At 30.6% G+C, this 15,441-nt stretch overlaps 1 protein-coding gene across 4 annotated transcripts; it reads left to right on the top strand.

Annotated features, from left to right (window-relative positions):
* The first annotated feature begins 12,067 nt into the window (after positions 1–12,067).
* LOC18040854 (glutathione S-transferase TCHQD) lies at positions 12,068–14,578 on the top strand. 4 transcript variants are annotated; one of them, XM_024184991.1, is made up of 3 exons: positions 12,068–12,325; positions 12,943–13,183; positions 13,521–14,578. In XM_024184991.1, the coding sequence occupies exons 2-3, from the start codon at positions 12,975–12,977 to the stop codon at positions 14,113–14,115; spliced, it is 804 nt and encodes a 267-aa protein (XP_024040759.1). In that variant the 5' UTR covers positions 12,068–12,325; positions 12,943–12,974; the 3' UTR covers positions 14,116–14,578. The 4 variants fall into 4 exon arrangements, 3 of the variants coding, with proteins under 3 accessions (XP_024040759.1, XP_024040758.1, XP_006434293.1); XM_024184990.1 differs by having other exon boundaries at positions 12,857–13,183; XM_006434230.2 differs by having other exon boundaries at positions 12,849–13,183.
* The last annotated feature ends 863 nt before the right edge of the window (positions 14,579–15,441 follow it).

Below are 15,441 nucleotides of genomic sequence, written 5' to 3'. Positions count from 1 at the left end.
TTTTTAAGGTGAAATTGTAATTTTCGTTTTGGGGGTAAAATGGTCATTTTTTAAAGTTTCCGTTAGTTTTCTTAACGGATTCCAAACGGAAGTGGAAAAGTGAAAAAAATGTAACTGTTGGTGGATTCCAGCCAAAAAATGAAGGAATTGTGTATTTTTAAAAAAGGTGTAAAAAATAGGTAGACGGTGGATATTTTCCCTATTTTTATTTTGATTGTTGGGCCACAAATTTAAATAATCATATCAGGCATTCAATGAAACGGACGCCTAACATACATTTATGAGGATTTAACATTTAATTTTGAGCTTAAACTTCGCTTATTAATGATGAAAAAAAATACCAAACGATGACTAATTTAAGTATTTTATCTACGATTTCAATTAAAATCATTTTTTTTCTAATGTTGATATCTTGTATGACTGTGATCATCTTTAACTTGTTAGGCATGCGCTATTTATTTTTGTTTTTATTAGAGAATAATTGAATTCGATTGCGATGGCGATTGTTATCAATTACACGAATTAACTTCAACTAAAACAAAATTTGACCCGTCGAGATTTAAAAATAATTAATTTTAAATAAATTCATTAATTATACTTATTTAACAATGCCTTAGCAGTGTACTCTATAAATTCATATCAACTTGTTGATTAATTATAAAAAAAAAAAAAGAAAAAAAAAAGAGAGAAGGTTCAAATCAAAATAGTGAAAATACCCAGCCGCGCGTGACTCACTCTCGCGATATATACGAGCTACAAAGGTAGTTGGTGAAAGATTTGGAGCTGAAAATCACGGGAAAAGAAACGGGACCCACAAATTTTGTTTACCAAGCGCGTGAGCTTCAGCTTTTCTCTGTTCTTCTAGTCAAAGTCTTTCCGCTTCCCATTACTTTTGTCTCCCCACGCATTAATATTCTACCTTTTTGAGGGGAAAAAAGATATTTTATTCATAATTGCCTTTTTCCTTCATTTAGATTATTATTAGCTGCGTTAATTAATAGATTGAAAAAAGTGATTATCGCCTTTCTGGCGTCCTTCGGACGGTTGGGCCTCCATGTTGCTCGCCTCCTCGCGTTAAAACAATAAGTACTTTAGCTTTTGTTCTTAATTTTATAATTAACGAATTTTTAGGCATGGTGTCATTTTACAAAATTAAAATAAAATATATATCTAAAACGTGTATCGGCAATGCAATTAAGCAAAAGATGAAGCTATAAAAAAGAAAAAAAATTCATTAACAAATTTCACGTATAATTTTTTTGTTAAAGCATGTATAATGCATTAATATATAAATAAAATCTTATGATACTTAAAAAGAGATTTTTTTTTTTTGAAGTGACGTGTTATTTATCAATTTTGGCAATGAACGGAATGCTTCGTTACTTTCAATATATTGAAAAATCATTTATAATCTATTGTCATTATAGCATAATTGACATTGAAATATTAAATTCCTCTATTATTCTTACTCTTATCCAACATGATAAAATATTCAAATTTCGGCTTTACTTAATAATTTCTACATACTATGATGTAATGACTATGCAATTTGCAATTGACAAAATTATAACCATTTATTCTTCTTCTTCTTTAGTTTATGAAAAATATTTAATTATCCACTATTATCTGTTGACGCATTTAAATATTATTAAAAAAAATTAAATTATCTAACTTTCGTCGTGAAAAATAAGAGGCCACTGATTCAAATATAAGAGAGTACATCTAATTAGAGGGTGGGAGGGGTAAGCCGGAAAAAAATCTTGATTTACCTTATGTTCAAAATATATTGATTATTTGATGTAAGAATATAATTTGGTTTACTAAAAAAAATGTTTAAAATTTTGGAGGTTACTCGGTCATCGATATGGTTGGTTCATAATGTAACCGACAATTTGCGAAAAGCCCGTGAATGGGCGCTGCGTACCAGGACTAGGTACACTCTAGCGGGCCACCGTTCAGCTCCCAGCACCTAGGTAGAGTGAAACTATTATCACGTGTTTACCAATCAAAACCATACACGTGGCGTCTTTTTATTGATGTGGGGCCCACGTGCACTAACAAGTGATCCACAAGTTGACGGCCACGTGCTCTCTGCGTACTTCAGAAATTCCGTATTTTTTGTTTTTTATTTTTTGAGACAGCTACACATTTTTTTAATTAATTTTATGACCGACAAGTATATTAAGGTAAATAGAAAATTTATTGATATTTTTTAAAATGAGAAATCTACTGACTCTCCTAAATCAGGATTGTCTCCTAAATAAAGCGATTCGGTCACACAACCCTTTCACCCTCATTAATACTAGGGCGACTTTTACTTCATCTACATAAATCATGGATAATTTTATAGTTAAATTAAATGTAATTTTTAATGTAACACTAATTAATTCTTTTTTTCCACTCATCATTCATGTGAGTGGTCAAATCTCGGTCCTCTTATTTTAAGACAAGAGATAATGTCATCTCAATTATTCTCATATGATGAGTAATGATACCCACCTATCAAGTGCGCATTTAAAACAAAATATAACTAAGATGTAATTATTGTAAAATCACTTAAACCATCTAATACCTATAAAATCATGTACAACATGAATAAAGTAATATTTTAGTAGCACAAGTATAACATCATATATTTCGGATAAATATTTTATTTAGTTTTAATATTTTAAACTAAATGTATGTTTAGTCCCTATATTTAGAAAAATACTTCAAGACACTCCTATTATTAAACATGTTATATACTTACACTTATTTTTATTTCTTTTTACAATAATACCCTTGCAACAATATTTTTGGCATATAAATAAAAAGAAAAATAATAATTTATCAATTAACTTTAAAAGTAGCATAAAAATTTATACAAACCTTATAGTATTTTTTTAGTATTGTTTTGGTAATTTAATTTTTTCATGAAATAATTTTTAATAAGACTGTTGAAACACTATTTTAAGTTGGATGATACTCATTTATTGGCAGGTAATTATTAGTAAAATTATCGTATGGGTACAATAAAATATTAGTTCTTTTACATTGATTTTTTAATTAATTTGCTAATAAATAATTATTAGTTAATTACTAATTAAAATTTTTGTTGATATATTAATTAATATCAAGAATATTGTTGAAAGTCTATTATTATAAAAAGAAAAAAAAGGAAATAATGTACTATCCTTAACTACAAAGATGTTTTGAGATATTAATTAAAATATAAAGAATAAAGAGACGTTTAAATTAAAATATAGACACTAAATAAGTATTTACTCTATCTTTTACGAGATGTTACAAAAATAATATCCGTAATTGCTCAATTTTAGTTTAGGGTAAACAAAATTGCTCACTGAATAACCATAATCGAAACTTACAAAAGGCTAATGTTAACAAAACGGCCAAAAAAGAACACAAAAAACATTGTTCACCAAAATTAACTGATAGAAAATCCAAGTTAAAGCCGAAATAAAATGACGGAAAGGAACAGCAAAGGTTGCAGTCTACGGTGGTCATGATCGTTGTTTACGAATTGTACTGCACGTGATGAGCTCCGATACCGGATATAGGGATGGCAAAAATCCCCACGGGGACGGGTACCCTCGGGGATTTTCCCCATTCGGGGAGGGTATGGGGATAATTTCATACCCAATTTCTTATTCGGGGAGGGGACGGGGAAATTTTTTTACCCAATTTCTTATTCGGGGAGGGGACGGGGATGAGGTGGAATCCCCATCCCCTACCCATTTCCCCATTTTAATTTTTAATTTAATTTTAATTTTTTAAAATTATTAGTAAATAAATTATAAAATTTAAATTATAAAATTATAAATATTGGTAAAAATAAAAAATATCAAAATATTTATATTATTAAACTTTTAGGCCTAATTAGCTAATTAAAGTTCTAAATTTTTATTTAGGACATTAAAAAGACCGAGTAGATTCTATTAGCCAAACATTTTTTTTTAATTTTGATATTCTTTAAATATTTTAAACTTAAATCTATTTTTTATTTAATTTTAGATGTTATAATTGTCCACAACGAATCACAATTTTAATATCTAATCTAATCTAATCTAATATTTACTTTTAATTTGCTCCGATTTAACTATTGTGTTGTAAAGGGAATAATTCACATTTATAAAGTGCCCACGCCACCATTGAAAAAGTTAATTTTGAATCTAAATTCGATTTTATTTGTAACAATTTTGTATTAGACTATTAATTTGTTCATGATAGTTTGTAAAATAAGTTTGTATCCCTTGCATGTTGCGTTACTTACTAATTTAATGTATGTGACTTTTGTAATAAATATTAATGTAAGATATATTTCGAACTTTATTTTTATTTGAATTTTTTATTTTAATATGATTAACTCAAAATAAAAAAAAATGTATTAGTTATTCGGGGATCGGGGACCCTCGGGGATCCCCTGTTATTATTCGGGGAGGGGATGGGGATTCTCTCAAGTAATTCTGACGGGGACGGGGAGGGGATGGGGACATACGCAAAATATCGGGGATGGGTACGGGGAGATCGGTCCCCTCCCCTCCCCTCCCCATTGCCATCCCTAACCGGATATGGGGTCCCATGCGCATCACATCGTGCGTGTAGTCCACCGCCTAATTTCTAATATCAACTTAATTGACATTTTTATTCAAGTTTATGACTTGTGCGACAAAAATAAAGCTCTGGTCACCATGTGCTGTCGGTGGATCCACACATGCATCGTTTTTTTTTTTTTTTTTCATTTTCATGCGGCACTATAACGTGCGCAAACCACCTTTTTCTTTTTTCTTTTTCTTTTTTTTAATAATATTCAACGTACTTAAAAAAAAAAAAACCCTTGTGTTAACGTTGCATGCCATTGGTGTTCAATCAACTGTGAGCTTGAAAATTTTGAAGACTCGTAGAAATTTTCTCATTGATCCATAGTCCTATAATTTTTTTTTTAAAAGAATTGAATAATTTATGGATCAAAATTTTGATTTTGTTCGTCAAGTAATATTATTTTTAATAGATGATCAAAAAATAAATTTTCTTTGTAATCAATCAATAATAAATACAAGAGTATATTTTAATAAATTTTTTCTTGTGGAATCTTGATTATGATGTTTTTTTTTTCTAGTGGGCGAGTTTATTTATTGAACTTATATATGTTGTAATGTGCCATCGCAATCTTCAAAAACAAAAATCAATTAATAGACATGGGATCTAACTTGTATTCTATAACATCAAGACAGATGAAAATCTGCACAAAAATCTTGCAACGAAATTATGATAATCGAATGGTACGTACGCATTTTAGAGAGGATCGAGCCGGCGTTGTACGGACGGTGCTGCCACATCACAAACTTTGTAGACAAGCAAATGATAATCTGTCGATCTCGGAACTACTAAATAGTCAATTATTAAAGCTTTGTAATTATGACATGATAATAAATGAGAAAGGGTGTTATGTATGTAGCATATGGTTCTGATCAAAAAGTACATCAAACTAAATAATTGGAGGGATTCAGTGTTTCTATGTTGGCCCCGATCAACCTGTCATGCATGGCCACGAAATCATAGCTTAGTCCTGGATGTATTATTTTTCTTTTACATAAATTAGTTGTTTTCTCCCTTATAATTGGGGACAGTGGCCCAAGACTGTGGATGTTAGGACTTAGGAAGGTGACTTTTGTACTATTAAGTTGTAAATACAATTTGGAGGGATGGATTTATATGTTCATTCAATTATAATGGGCACATTTGCCAAATCTATTAAGGGATTGGAATTGGAATATCTAAAATATGCTTTAAATAAACATCTTTATTTGGCCGAGTTATCCCAAATTAACTGTATATGTAGGGTGAGTTAGTATTTTTAAGTACAGCACTCGCAGGCATGACGACGCCCGACAATCTGACTGCTGAATGCTGGTGATGTTATTAAAAGTAGGACAAAATTAATTTACAAGATATATTCAGATAAGGGTAATTTTTAAAAACCTCTCCCTGAGGTTTGGGCTTGTTGCAAGTAGATGGCGAGAATTGATTTATTTGTAAAAAACCCCCTACCGTCAGTTAAGTTTAACATTGACCGTTAGTTGACCGTGCAAAGACAATATTACCCTCAACATTAGTTTGTAAACGAAAATAACTAAAAAAAAACCAAAATTATTGGTGCAAAAAGCACAAACCCTATTTTTTGACAATTTTATCCTTGACAATTCTAAAAATTTACAATATCATAGGTAAAGATTATGACTATTTCATTTTTAAATTTTTAATTTTATCTTTCTTGTAGGAATTTTAAGGAAATATCAATAATTTAAAGAGGATTTTTTAATTTTTTAATTTTAATTTTTTATAAGAACTTTAAGAAAATATCAATAATTTAAAAAGTGTAAAATAGCTAATAATTTTGGTTTTTTTTTTAGTTATTTTCGTTTATAAACTATTGTTAAGGGTAATATTGTCTTTGCACGGTCAACTAACGGTCAATGTTAAACTTAACTGACGGTAGGGGATTTTTTATAAATAAATCAATTCTCGCCATCTACTTGCAACAAGCCCAAACCTTAGGGGAGGTTTTTAAAAATTACCCATTCAGATAAAATATGAACAAAAAAATTCATAAAATAATGTCATTGCGGTATGAAGGAAAGCATATGGAAATGTGCAATGATAATGCCATTGAATTAATTAACAAGGTCTAAAAAGTCCCTAATCAATGTCATGGATTAAGGTATCGTCTCCGCATTTCCCAACAAACGTTGACCGCGTTTTAAATGATTAATTAATTAACCAAACTCAATCTCGCTTTGGCCTCACCCCCCAAACCCATGCATAAAAACCAGGGAAAGAAATCGGGAAATTAAAAAAAATAAAAATAAAATTAAAGCGTGTAGGGAAATTCGGCGGTTACGTGAAATGATTCTTGCTTCGAGACGAGTTTCGAGTGTTCCTAACAAGGGGCCGTTAAAATGGGGTTTGGAAGACCCAAAACGACGCACTAACAAAACAGAAAACAATGCATTAGCGGCAATTTGGCAAATCAAACCCTACGTCACATAATTTTCCCGCGCTTAATTCAGTTTCAACAAACAATTAATTAATTTCTTAACTGACTGAAAAGGAAACGTAACTTGTCAGCTGGTGGGCTTTGCTCAACTTACTTTCCATGACAAGGCATTACATCTTAAATGTGTTTTTGGTGATTATTAATTTAATTTTTGTTAAGATAACAGCACATATATATATATATATATGTATATATATGTTAATTATCAATGAAAACCCTTGTCAAAAGCTCAAGCAATTGCTTTCATTTTCAGCGTCGATTCATCAATAAGGACAATTTATTACCGTTGGAGCCCATCGCGATCAAACATTTGCACTTTTTCTTATTACAATTCAAATTCACATGATATTATTATCAAAATATAAAGAGTAATGATATAATTACAAAATTTTATACAAATTTATTTTGTACAAACTGATGCGTCATGATAAAATTAGTTAAATTGAATATCTCTTATCCCACTTGGTTTATTTTTATTATTTTATATTTTTATTCAACCAATAAATTAATGTTACATCAGTTTGTACAAGATAAGTCTGTACAATAATTTGTAGTTATATCATCACTCAAATATAAAATGACATTATGAAAAACAAAAACAAAAAAACAAAATTGATTGTGTGATCGTAGCAACGCACCATGCATCTCTTGCATGTTTAATCACATAATATCATGGACCACTAGTTTATTGATTTATTTATTTATTTTCCCGTCAATTTAAGCACAACCGCAATCTGTACTCGTGGTTACAAGACAAAGATGTTAAGATTGATCGAAATGAGATATATAGATAGATATACGGGGTTGCCAGCCAGGAAAGTGCAATCGTTGTCATTACAACAACTAAATGAATTTGCTATCAAAGTCTAGTCGATGGTGACAATGATCTGTAAATAGTTGGAGTTATGCGGGTGTCATATGTATTAATTTCTACCTAAATTTTATTGTTGGAGCCACAACAAAGCAGGTACGTTTCACTTGTCCGTGCATGTGATTTTGCATGGCATTTAGGCTTACTCAATTAATCTGGTCGACTCCGTTATTTTAATTTGAATATATTTATGAGCTAAACTAAATTGCTCTAGTTCGTATAATTGATTGTTTATCCAACTTCAAACTTTGTCCCTTTTTTTTCAAAAAAAAAAAAAAAAAAAAAAAAAACCGAAGTTGTTATCTGCCACAGGCATATAAGGGTCTACAGGAGCGTAGATTTGAATCTGTTTTGAATTGTAGAAATATTTTTTTTTTTTTACATACTGCGTCAAAGTGTTATGTCAGATAAGAGTTTGTGACACTCTTTTGATATGTTTTCTCTCTTAGTATTTTCTTTTTCATAAATATTTTGTAATATATGTACATTTATAACAATGTGTGGCTAACTTTTAATTACTTTTATATTCTTATGTAATAATCACACATCACAAATTTACATTTAAATTTGCATTTAAGTCGCCATAATGCCATAACAACATAGGGTCTTATTTTTGCTTAAATAGTGATAGATAAATGCCGTATATTTTGATTAAAAGTTTGTTTAGTCTTTATATTTTAAAAAATATCTCAAGACACCTCTACTATTAAATATATTGTGTCTACTCTTACTTTTTCTTTTGTTGTACAATAACACCCTTGCAACAAAATTTTTGAGGACATTAATGAAAACAAAAAAAATTATCAATTCATCAAATTAGCCTCAGAGTAAAATAAAAATTAGTAAAATTTTTTATATTATTATTTTACTTTTAGGATTAATTTAGTAAAATAAATTTTGATGTGCAATTATTAGTAAGACTGCTACAAGAATATTAATAATTACTTTAAGTTGATTGATACTAATTATTAGCAAGATTGTTGTATAGATACAAAAAATACTAGTTCTTTCATATTAATATTTATTGGTCATTTTATTTATGAATAATTACTGGTTAATTTACTAATTAACTTTTTTTACAGATAAATTCATAAATTAAGTAATGTTAAAAATATTGTTGTTGGGGTATTATTATAAGAGTGATGATGTCAAAGAAAAGTCATTTTCAAATCCGACAGCACTAGGCCTTCCATTTCCACGAACCTTCTTTCTTCCGATCTTGTTTTAATTTCTTTTGTTTCATAATATATTTTACTATGCCTAATGTGATATAATGATTATACAATCGATCGATGCTGGGTAATTTGAGTATTTGAACTCCTCTAGTTATTTTTACCAAAAATGATATTACATAAGAAAGTACGACGCAAATAATTCGAGATCGAAAATTCGGACCTACACATATTGAGACATGTCTCAACATATTAAAATTTAGCTTAGAATTTGAAATAAATAAATACACAACTCTCATAGTTAATTCTCTAACCCTCAGCCTCAAAGAAGAGGAGAGGAGGCGACTGAGCAATTCAGTTAAGGAGTATTAATCTCTCCGGTTAAAGCTGGACTTCACCTTCTTTAAAAAATATTCAAACAATTAAAACCTTTCAATTTTTTTATGTTGTATCAATGACAGAAATTTTTTAGCATTCATGTGGTCTCTAATTGTTGTATAGATACAAAAAAATACTAATTCTTTCATATTAATATTTATTGGTCATTTTATTTATGAATAATTACTGGTTAATTTACTAATTAATTTTTTTACAGATAAATTCATAAATTAAGTAATGTCAAAAATATTGTTGTTGGGGTATTATTATAAGAGTGATGATACAGCTACAAATTTTTATATAAACTTATTTTGTACAAATTGATGTGACATTAATTCATTGGTTGAATGAAAATATAAAATAATAAAAATAAATCATATGGGCCAATAAATATTTAATTGAACCAATTTTATCATACCACATCAGTTTATACAAGAGTTTGTGACTATATCATTACTCTTATTATAAAAGTAAAGACAAGGTAAGTGTAAAAATATAACATATTTAATAACATAACTGCATTAAATTTTTTTTGAGAAATAAAAATAAAAATCTAATTACCACCGGTTATTCTTTACTGTGGGGGCATCCTATCGAGCCAAAATCATTTTTTTATTATACGCAGCGCTAAATTGTTGGCTAACAAGAAAGTGGAGAATCATTTTTTTTTTGAGGTCCATCAAGCCTGCCGGTAGTTTTGACATAGAAATGAGACTGACTATTGGGCTACGCGATCTTGAGCCCAAAATGAAAACTGGATGTAGTAGCACAAGAGCCTTATTCGTGAGCATTGATGCTCAGTGCAGTGAGAAATTAATTCTTATTCCCTCAAAATTCCTAATAAATTCTTATTTTTAATTGAAATTAGTTAAATAATTAAATAAAAATTAATTTATTTCTTGTTCTGAATGAAATTCAATTAAGCACTTAGATAAATTACTTTTAAAAAATTTTTTAGACCCACCCTATTCATAATTTATGCTTATATTTCAAATTTTAATAGAAAAATATAATTCATGAGAAAACTAATAAGAGTTTAGAGATATAAAGATATAAATTATATAATAAAAAAGTTCAAGATAAATTTAGTATTTTAAAATTTGTGTGTAATTAAAAAACCATTTGTTTGGTTAAAATTATTATGGAAAAATGGTTAATTATAACATATGAATTTATATTTTATAAATTAAATTGTGGGTATTTTAAAAAAATTACATTCAAAAGGGGTTTTTTAGGGATTTTAGAAGGACATCAAATGCTCTACTCAATCATAGAACTCATTGATAATGCATCACATCACCTAAGCCGTCAACTGAATTTTTTTTTTTTTTTTTAAATAAGAAAGTACACCAATTTGTAACTTATCATTATTATTGAAACTATGACAACCATGATGACGGACTAGAGATATGTTAATAGACAATGCTTTTGGTAATAATAATTATGAAAATAATTTAATGGCGTAATAATATTAAACAATTAATAAAAATTTAATGTTTATAATTTTGTATTCCCAAAAAAAAAAAATCTGAAGAGTCCCCCCCCCCCCAAAATGCCGCAGACAACATCACACATGCCACGTGTGAGGAATATAAGAAGTCAACTAAATTATCTAGAATACGGGGTAGGGTACAGTAACCAAATACATAAATTGATTAATTAGATGGCATAATTTAATTGAAAGGATTACTACTTAAGAGTGGAGCTCGACGCAACGACCACATGGAATGGAAATAACATCGAATCGAATAAACATTACTACTATGTTTTATGTTTAATTAATATCAATAATATTAAACGAATAAATTAAAAAAAAAATTGTCCCACAAATACAAAATACAACTAAAAAAATGTCCAAACCAGACGCATCCAACTGCCATTGTTGGAATCTTGACTCCTAAATTTCTGGTTTCGCAACTGGCGATGGCATCGATCTTTCCATAAGCCCTACACGCTCATATTTGGCAAAACCCAACCCCACGCGCTCCCCCACCAATTTCAGTGTCCAAATTTCTAACGCGAGGACGACGGTTTTTTTCATTACCATTTTCGAATTTTATCACTTTTTTTTTTTTAACCGTTTTCAATTGTACTTTGTTGCTCTTCGATGTTTTAAGATTTTCAATCCCCATAGCGTGTAGGTTTATAATTTTCGAGATCAATTTAATTGTATTATAGTGTCGTGTCGTGATATGATTATGAAACCTCTAAAAATAAAATAAAAATTAATAACATATAATAAATTAATTTTTGAAATTAATAACCTTAATAAAATAGTAACCATAGTATAAAATTTATTGCTGATTAATCTTTAAAAAATAATTGTACGAGCTACAAAGTAGTAAAATTAAATAAAATTTAAATTCTCTTAACCTGTCTGTTCTATAATTTTGACATTTCATGCATCGTGACTGAGTTTAAAATAAAATTCCAAAGTGATTCCTAAATAAATCATATTTAAATTTCAATTATAAAAATAATAAACGAAAAAAAAAAGAAAGTCAAAAGTGAGAGTGGAATTTACTTTCTTGTTGATAAATTAATAATAAAAAGGGTCAAGTTCTACTAGTGCGGATCGAGGTGTCACTTAAATACAGCGAGTGACTTACGCTTACGTTTCTGCAGCGAGTAGTGGTGGGAGCCCCTCTGGTTCTTAGAGGTTCCCAAATTTTTTTTTTTCACGCACTGTCCAATTGGGAAGCAGCACAAGCATAAATCCCAAGCTTGAAACTTTTTGAGCTTTTTAGTCCACGAAAAGGCTTATATTCTTCCTCTACTTCTTCTTCTTTGCCTCCCCACTAAACGCTAAAACACTTTCTCCACAAGAACTTTCCAGTTTTTAGCATCCGGGTATGTTTAGTTAACTTTCTTTATTATATATTCATATTTGCTGCATGCTTCTTTTAGGCTTTTTACCTGGTGGGTCTATTGAGTTTTCTTTTATCTTGCTTTAAAAATTTCTGTATTGTGGTTCATATATTTTAGTTTTGTCTGCGCAAAAGTTTAGACCTTTGAGCTGTTACGATATTTGTTGAACTTCTGCATGTTAAGGTTTATTACGAATTGGGGGACTGGAAGAGCTTCTGTTTTCTGTTATAGTAATAAAACATGTCTTGAAGGATGTTTTTGTGAAGTTTGTTCGTTTATTTATTTTTATTATTGAGTTTTAGGGATAAGAATCTGGTGTGCAAAATTCAAGTATGATGATGCCTTTAATAATTTATTTGTTCTTTTTGAATTGTCAACTTAGCGTTTCTGGCACTGAGAGCAATGACGTAATGGATTAATAATGATCAATGTAGAATTTATTCATATAGCAGAGAAACTCTCTTAGCTTCTGATGAATTTGCTCTTTCGGTTGTAATTATTTTAGCTTTTTAGTTGCAGACTTTGATTTACTCTCTCCTCTTGAATGTATCGAGTCTGAAATCCAAAGTTGATACAAAGCTCTCGACTTTTTTCTCTAGAGCATTGTCCTGGAGCTGATGTTAGGTGAATCATGCAGCTATACCATCACCCATACTCTTTAGACAGCCAAAAGGTGAGACTCGCTTTAGAAGAGAAAAACATTGATTACACATCATACCATGTCAATCCTATAACAGGCAAGAACATGGACACCTCGTTCTTTAGAATGAATCCGAGAGCAAAACTCCCTGTTTTAAAGAATGGGGCTCACATCATTTTCAACACTATTGAGATTATCCAGTATGTCCACCCTCTACCTTCTCTTTTTATTATTACTTTGGCAGATGCATTTGGAAGCAATTTCTAACTTGAATGATACATGATAGCCATTAGAAAGACGCTTATGAAAGTTTACGATAGGACATGAGTTTGCAGAGTACTATGGTTTATTTTTAGCCCTTCTGTGAAGTAGAATTTGCCTTTTCTGTTTTAGTGTTCAGTTTATTCATGTGTTGTTTATATATTAGATTTTCTCAGCTTTCTATGAGATGATTATTTGTTTAAATTTTTTAATGTCTTGAAACACATCTTTATTAGATACATGGAAAGAAAATCAAGTGATACAGAAAATTTTCAGGTACATAGAAAGGATCTCAGTGGTCTCTTCGGGAGCTGATGACATGAACTTGAGTAGCAGAGAAGTTGTTCAGTGGATGCACAAGATACAACAATGGGACCCCAAATTTTTCACACTTGATCACATCCCTGAAAAGTACCGTCTCTACACATCCAAATTCATTAGGCGGGTGGTGATTGCTCGGATGGCTGAATCTCCCGATCTCGCAAGTGCTTACCATCGTAAACTAAGAGAAGCATATGAGATAGAAGACAAGTTGAAAAACCCCGAAGTTCTAAAATGGAGCAAAGAGCATCTAGTAAGACTTCTAGATGAAGTCGAAACAAAGCTGAACGACACAGCATATTTAGCCGGAGAAGAATTTACCATGGCAGATGTTATGCTCATTCCGGTTTTCTCACGCTTAAAGCTTCTGGATTTGGAAGATGAGTATATAAGTTGTCGGCCAAACATTGCCGAGTACTGGGTTTTGATGCAGCAGAGGCCTAGTTATAAAATGGTGATAGGAAAGTACTTTGATGGCTGGAGAAAGTACAAAACTCTACTAAAAACGTGGTGCTTTGTTCGAATCAGAAGTATGCTAAGAAGATATTGATGATGAATATGATGACATTTTGGATTTAAGCTGTAAATTAGAGATAGGAAAGTACTTCGATGGCTGGAGGAAGTACAAGACTCCACTAAAAATGTGGTGCTTTGTTCGAATCAGAAGCATGCTTAGAAGATATTGATGATGAACAAGATGACATTTTGGATTTAAGCTGCAAATTAGAGATGTTCATAAGATAGGAGGGGAAACATAACAATTTGTATGCATCTCTCTTTGCTCTTCTCTCTTTCCTTTTCCGTTTTTTCTTCTTGGGGGTCTGTGGAGTGGGAAGTTTTATTTAAACTGGTCCTTGGAGTTTTTGAGCATCAATATACAGTTTCTTTATTGTCGGCTACATAATTTTCTCCTGTTTATATAACCCATGAATTTGAAGCAACACGAGTTGTAAGTTGGAATTGGGGGCACTGCTGCAGCAATCATCTGTAAAATATTTTTTGTTACATTTACTACAGGTTTATAAATAAATTAGTGGAAAATAAATTCACTTTATTTCATGGTCTTAAATCTTTTACCACTTAAATCTGAATGTTTATTTTTGGTGAAGTGGTGATAAGAACGGAAGATCTCAATGCAATTAGAAAGCAAATAATGTTTTAACAAATCGAGTTATGCAACAAAAACTGAAGTGGCAGCAAATCTTCGCGCAAGTGTTCCGTTCTACTCGTACTCAAGCATGCATAGATACAAGCAAGTAGGCAACTTACTAAATGCAGGATTATAGGCCAAAATGGGGTACCTATTAAAATAAACCAGCATAGCATCTGAAACAACAAATCAAAGGAACTCATTATAGTTGGCTCATGAAATTATAGTCTAAACACTTCAGTTTAATAACTTCGCCAATCATCATTATGTTGCCTGCTTGCACGTCAGTAAATAAGACAGCCGGCGAGCAGAAGATATTCAACTTTCATTCACACTTTGACCTAAAACCGACATATTTTTAACCAGCAGGACGATTGATCATGCAATAATCCAACAAATATTATATCTAAAGAGTAAAGACTCCTTAAGATGCTAACATATTTGATGAGGCTTCCAAATTGCAAGGGTCAGCTCAAAGTTTGAAACTCACCAACAGGTATTGTTGCAAACTTCAGGTATCAGAATGGAAGTGAAGATGAGCCGCACAAAATATATATATCCAAAATTTGAGTTGAACACCAATTATAACCAAATCATTAAATGTTATAAACATTCAAAATATCCACTTCTCTGCTATACTCTTGCAGGAACCAGAACTGTAAGGAACTTGCAAGAACATTCAAAATAACCACATCAGGCCATGTCTCAGTAAAAGAAAACCTGCCC

Source organism: Citrus clementina, unplaced genomic scaffold (genome assembly GCF_000493195.1).
Source record: "Citrus clementina cultivar Clemenules unplaced genomic scaffold, Citrus_clementina_v1.0 scaffold_5, whole genome shotgun sequence".
NCBI classification, from domain to species: Eukaryota; Viridiplantae; Streptophyta; class Magnoliopsida; order Sapindales; family Rutaceae; genus Citrus; species Citrus x clementina.
Note: the sequence above shows the minus strand (reverse complement) of the source record. Positions and strands in the feature narration are given on the sequence as shown.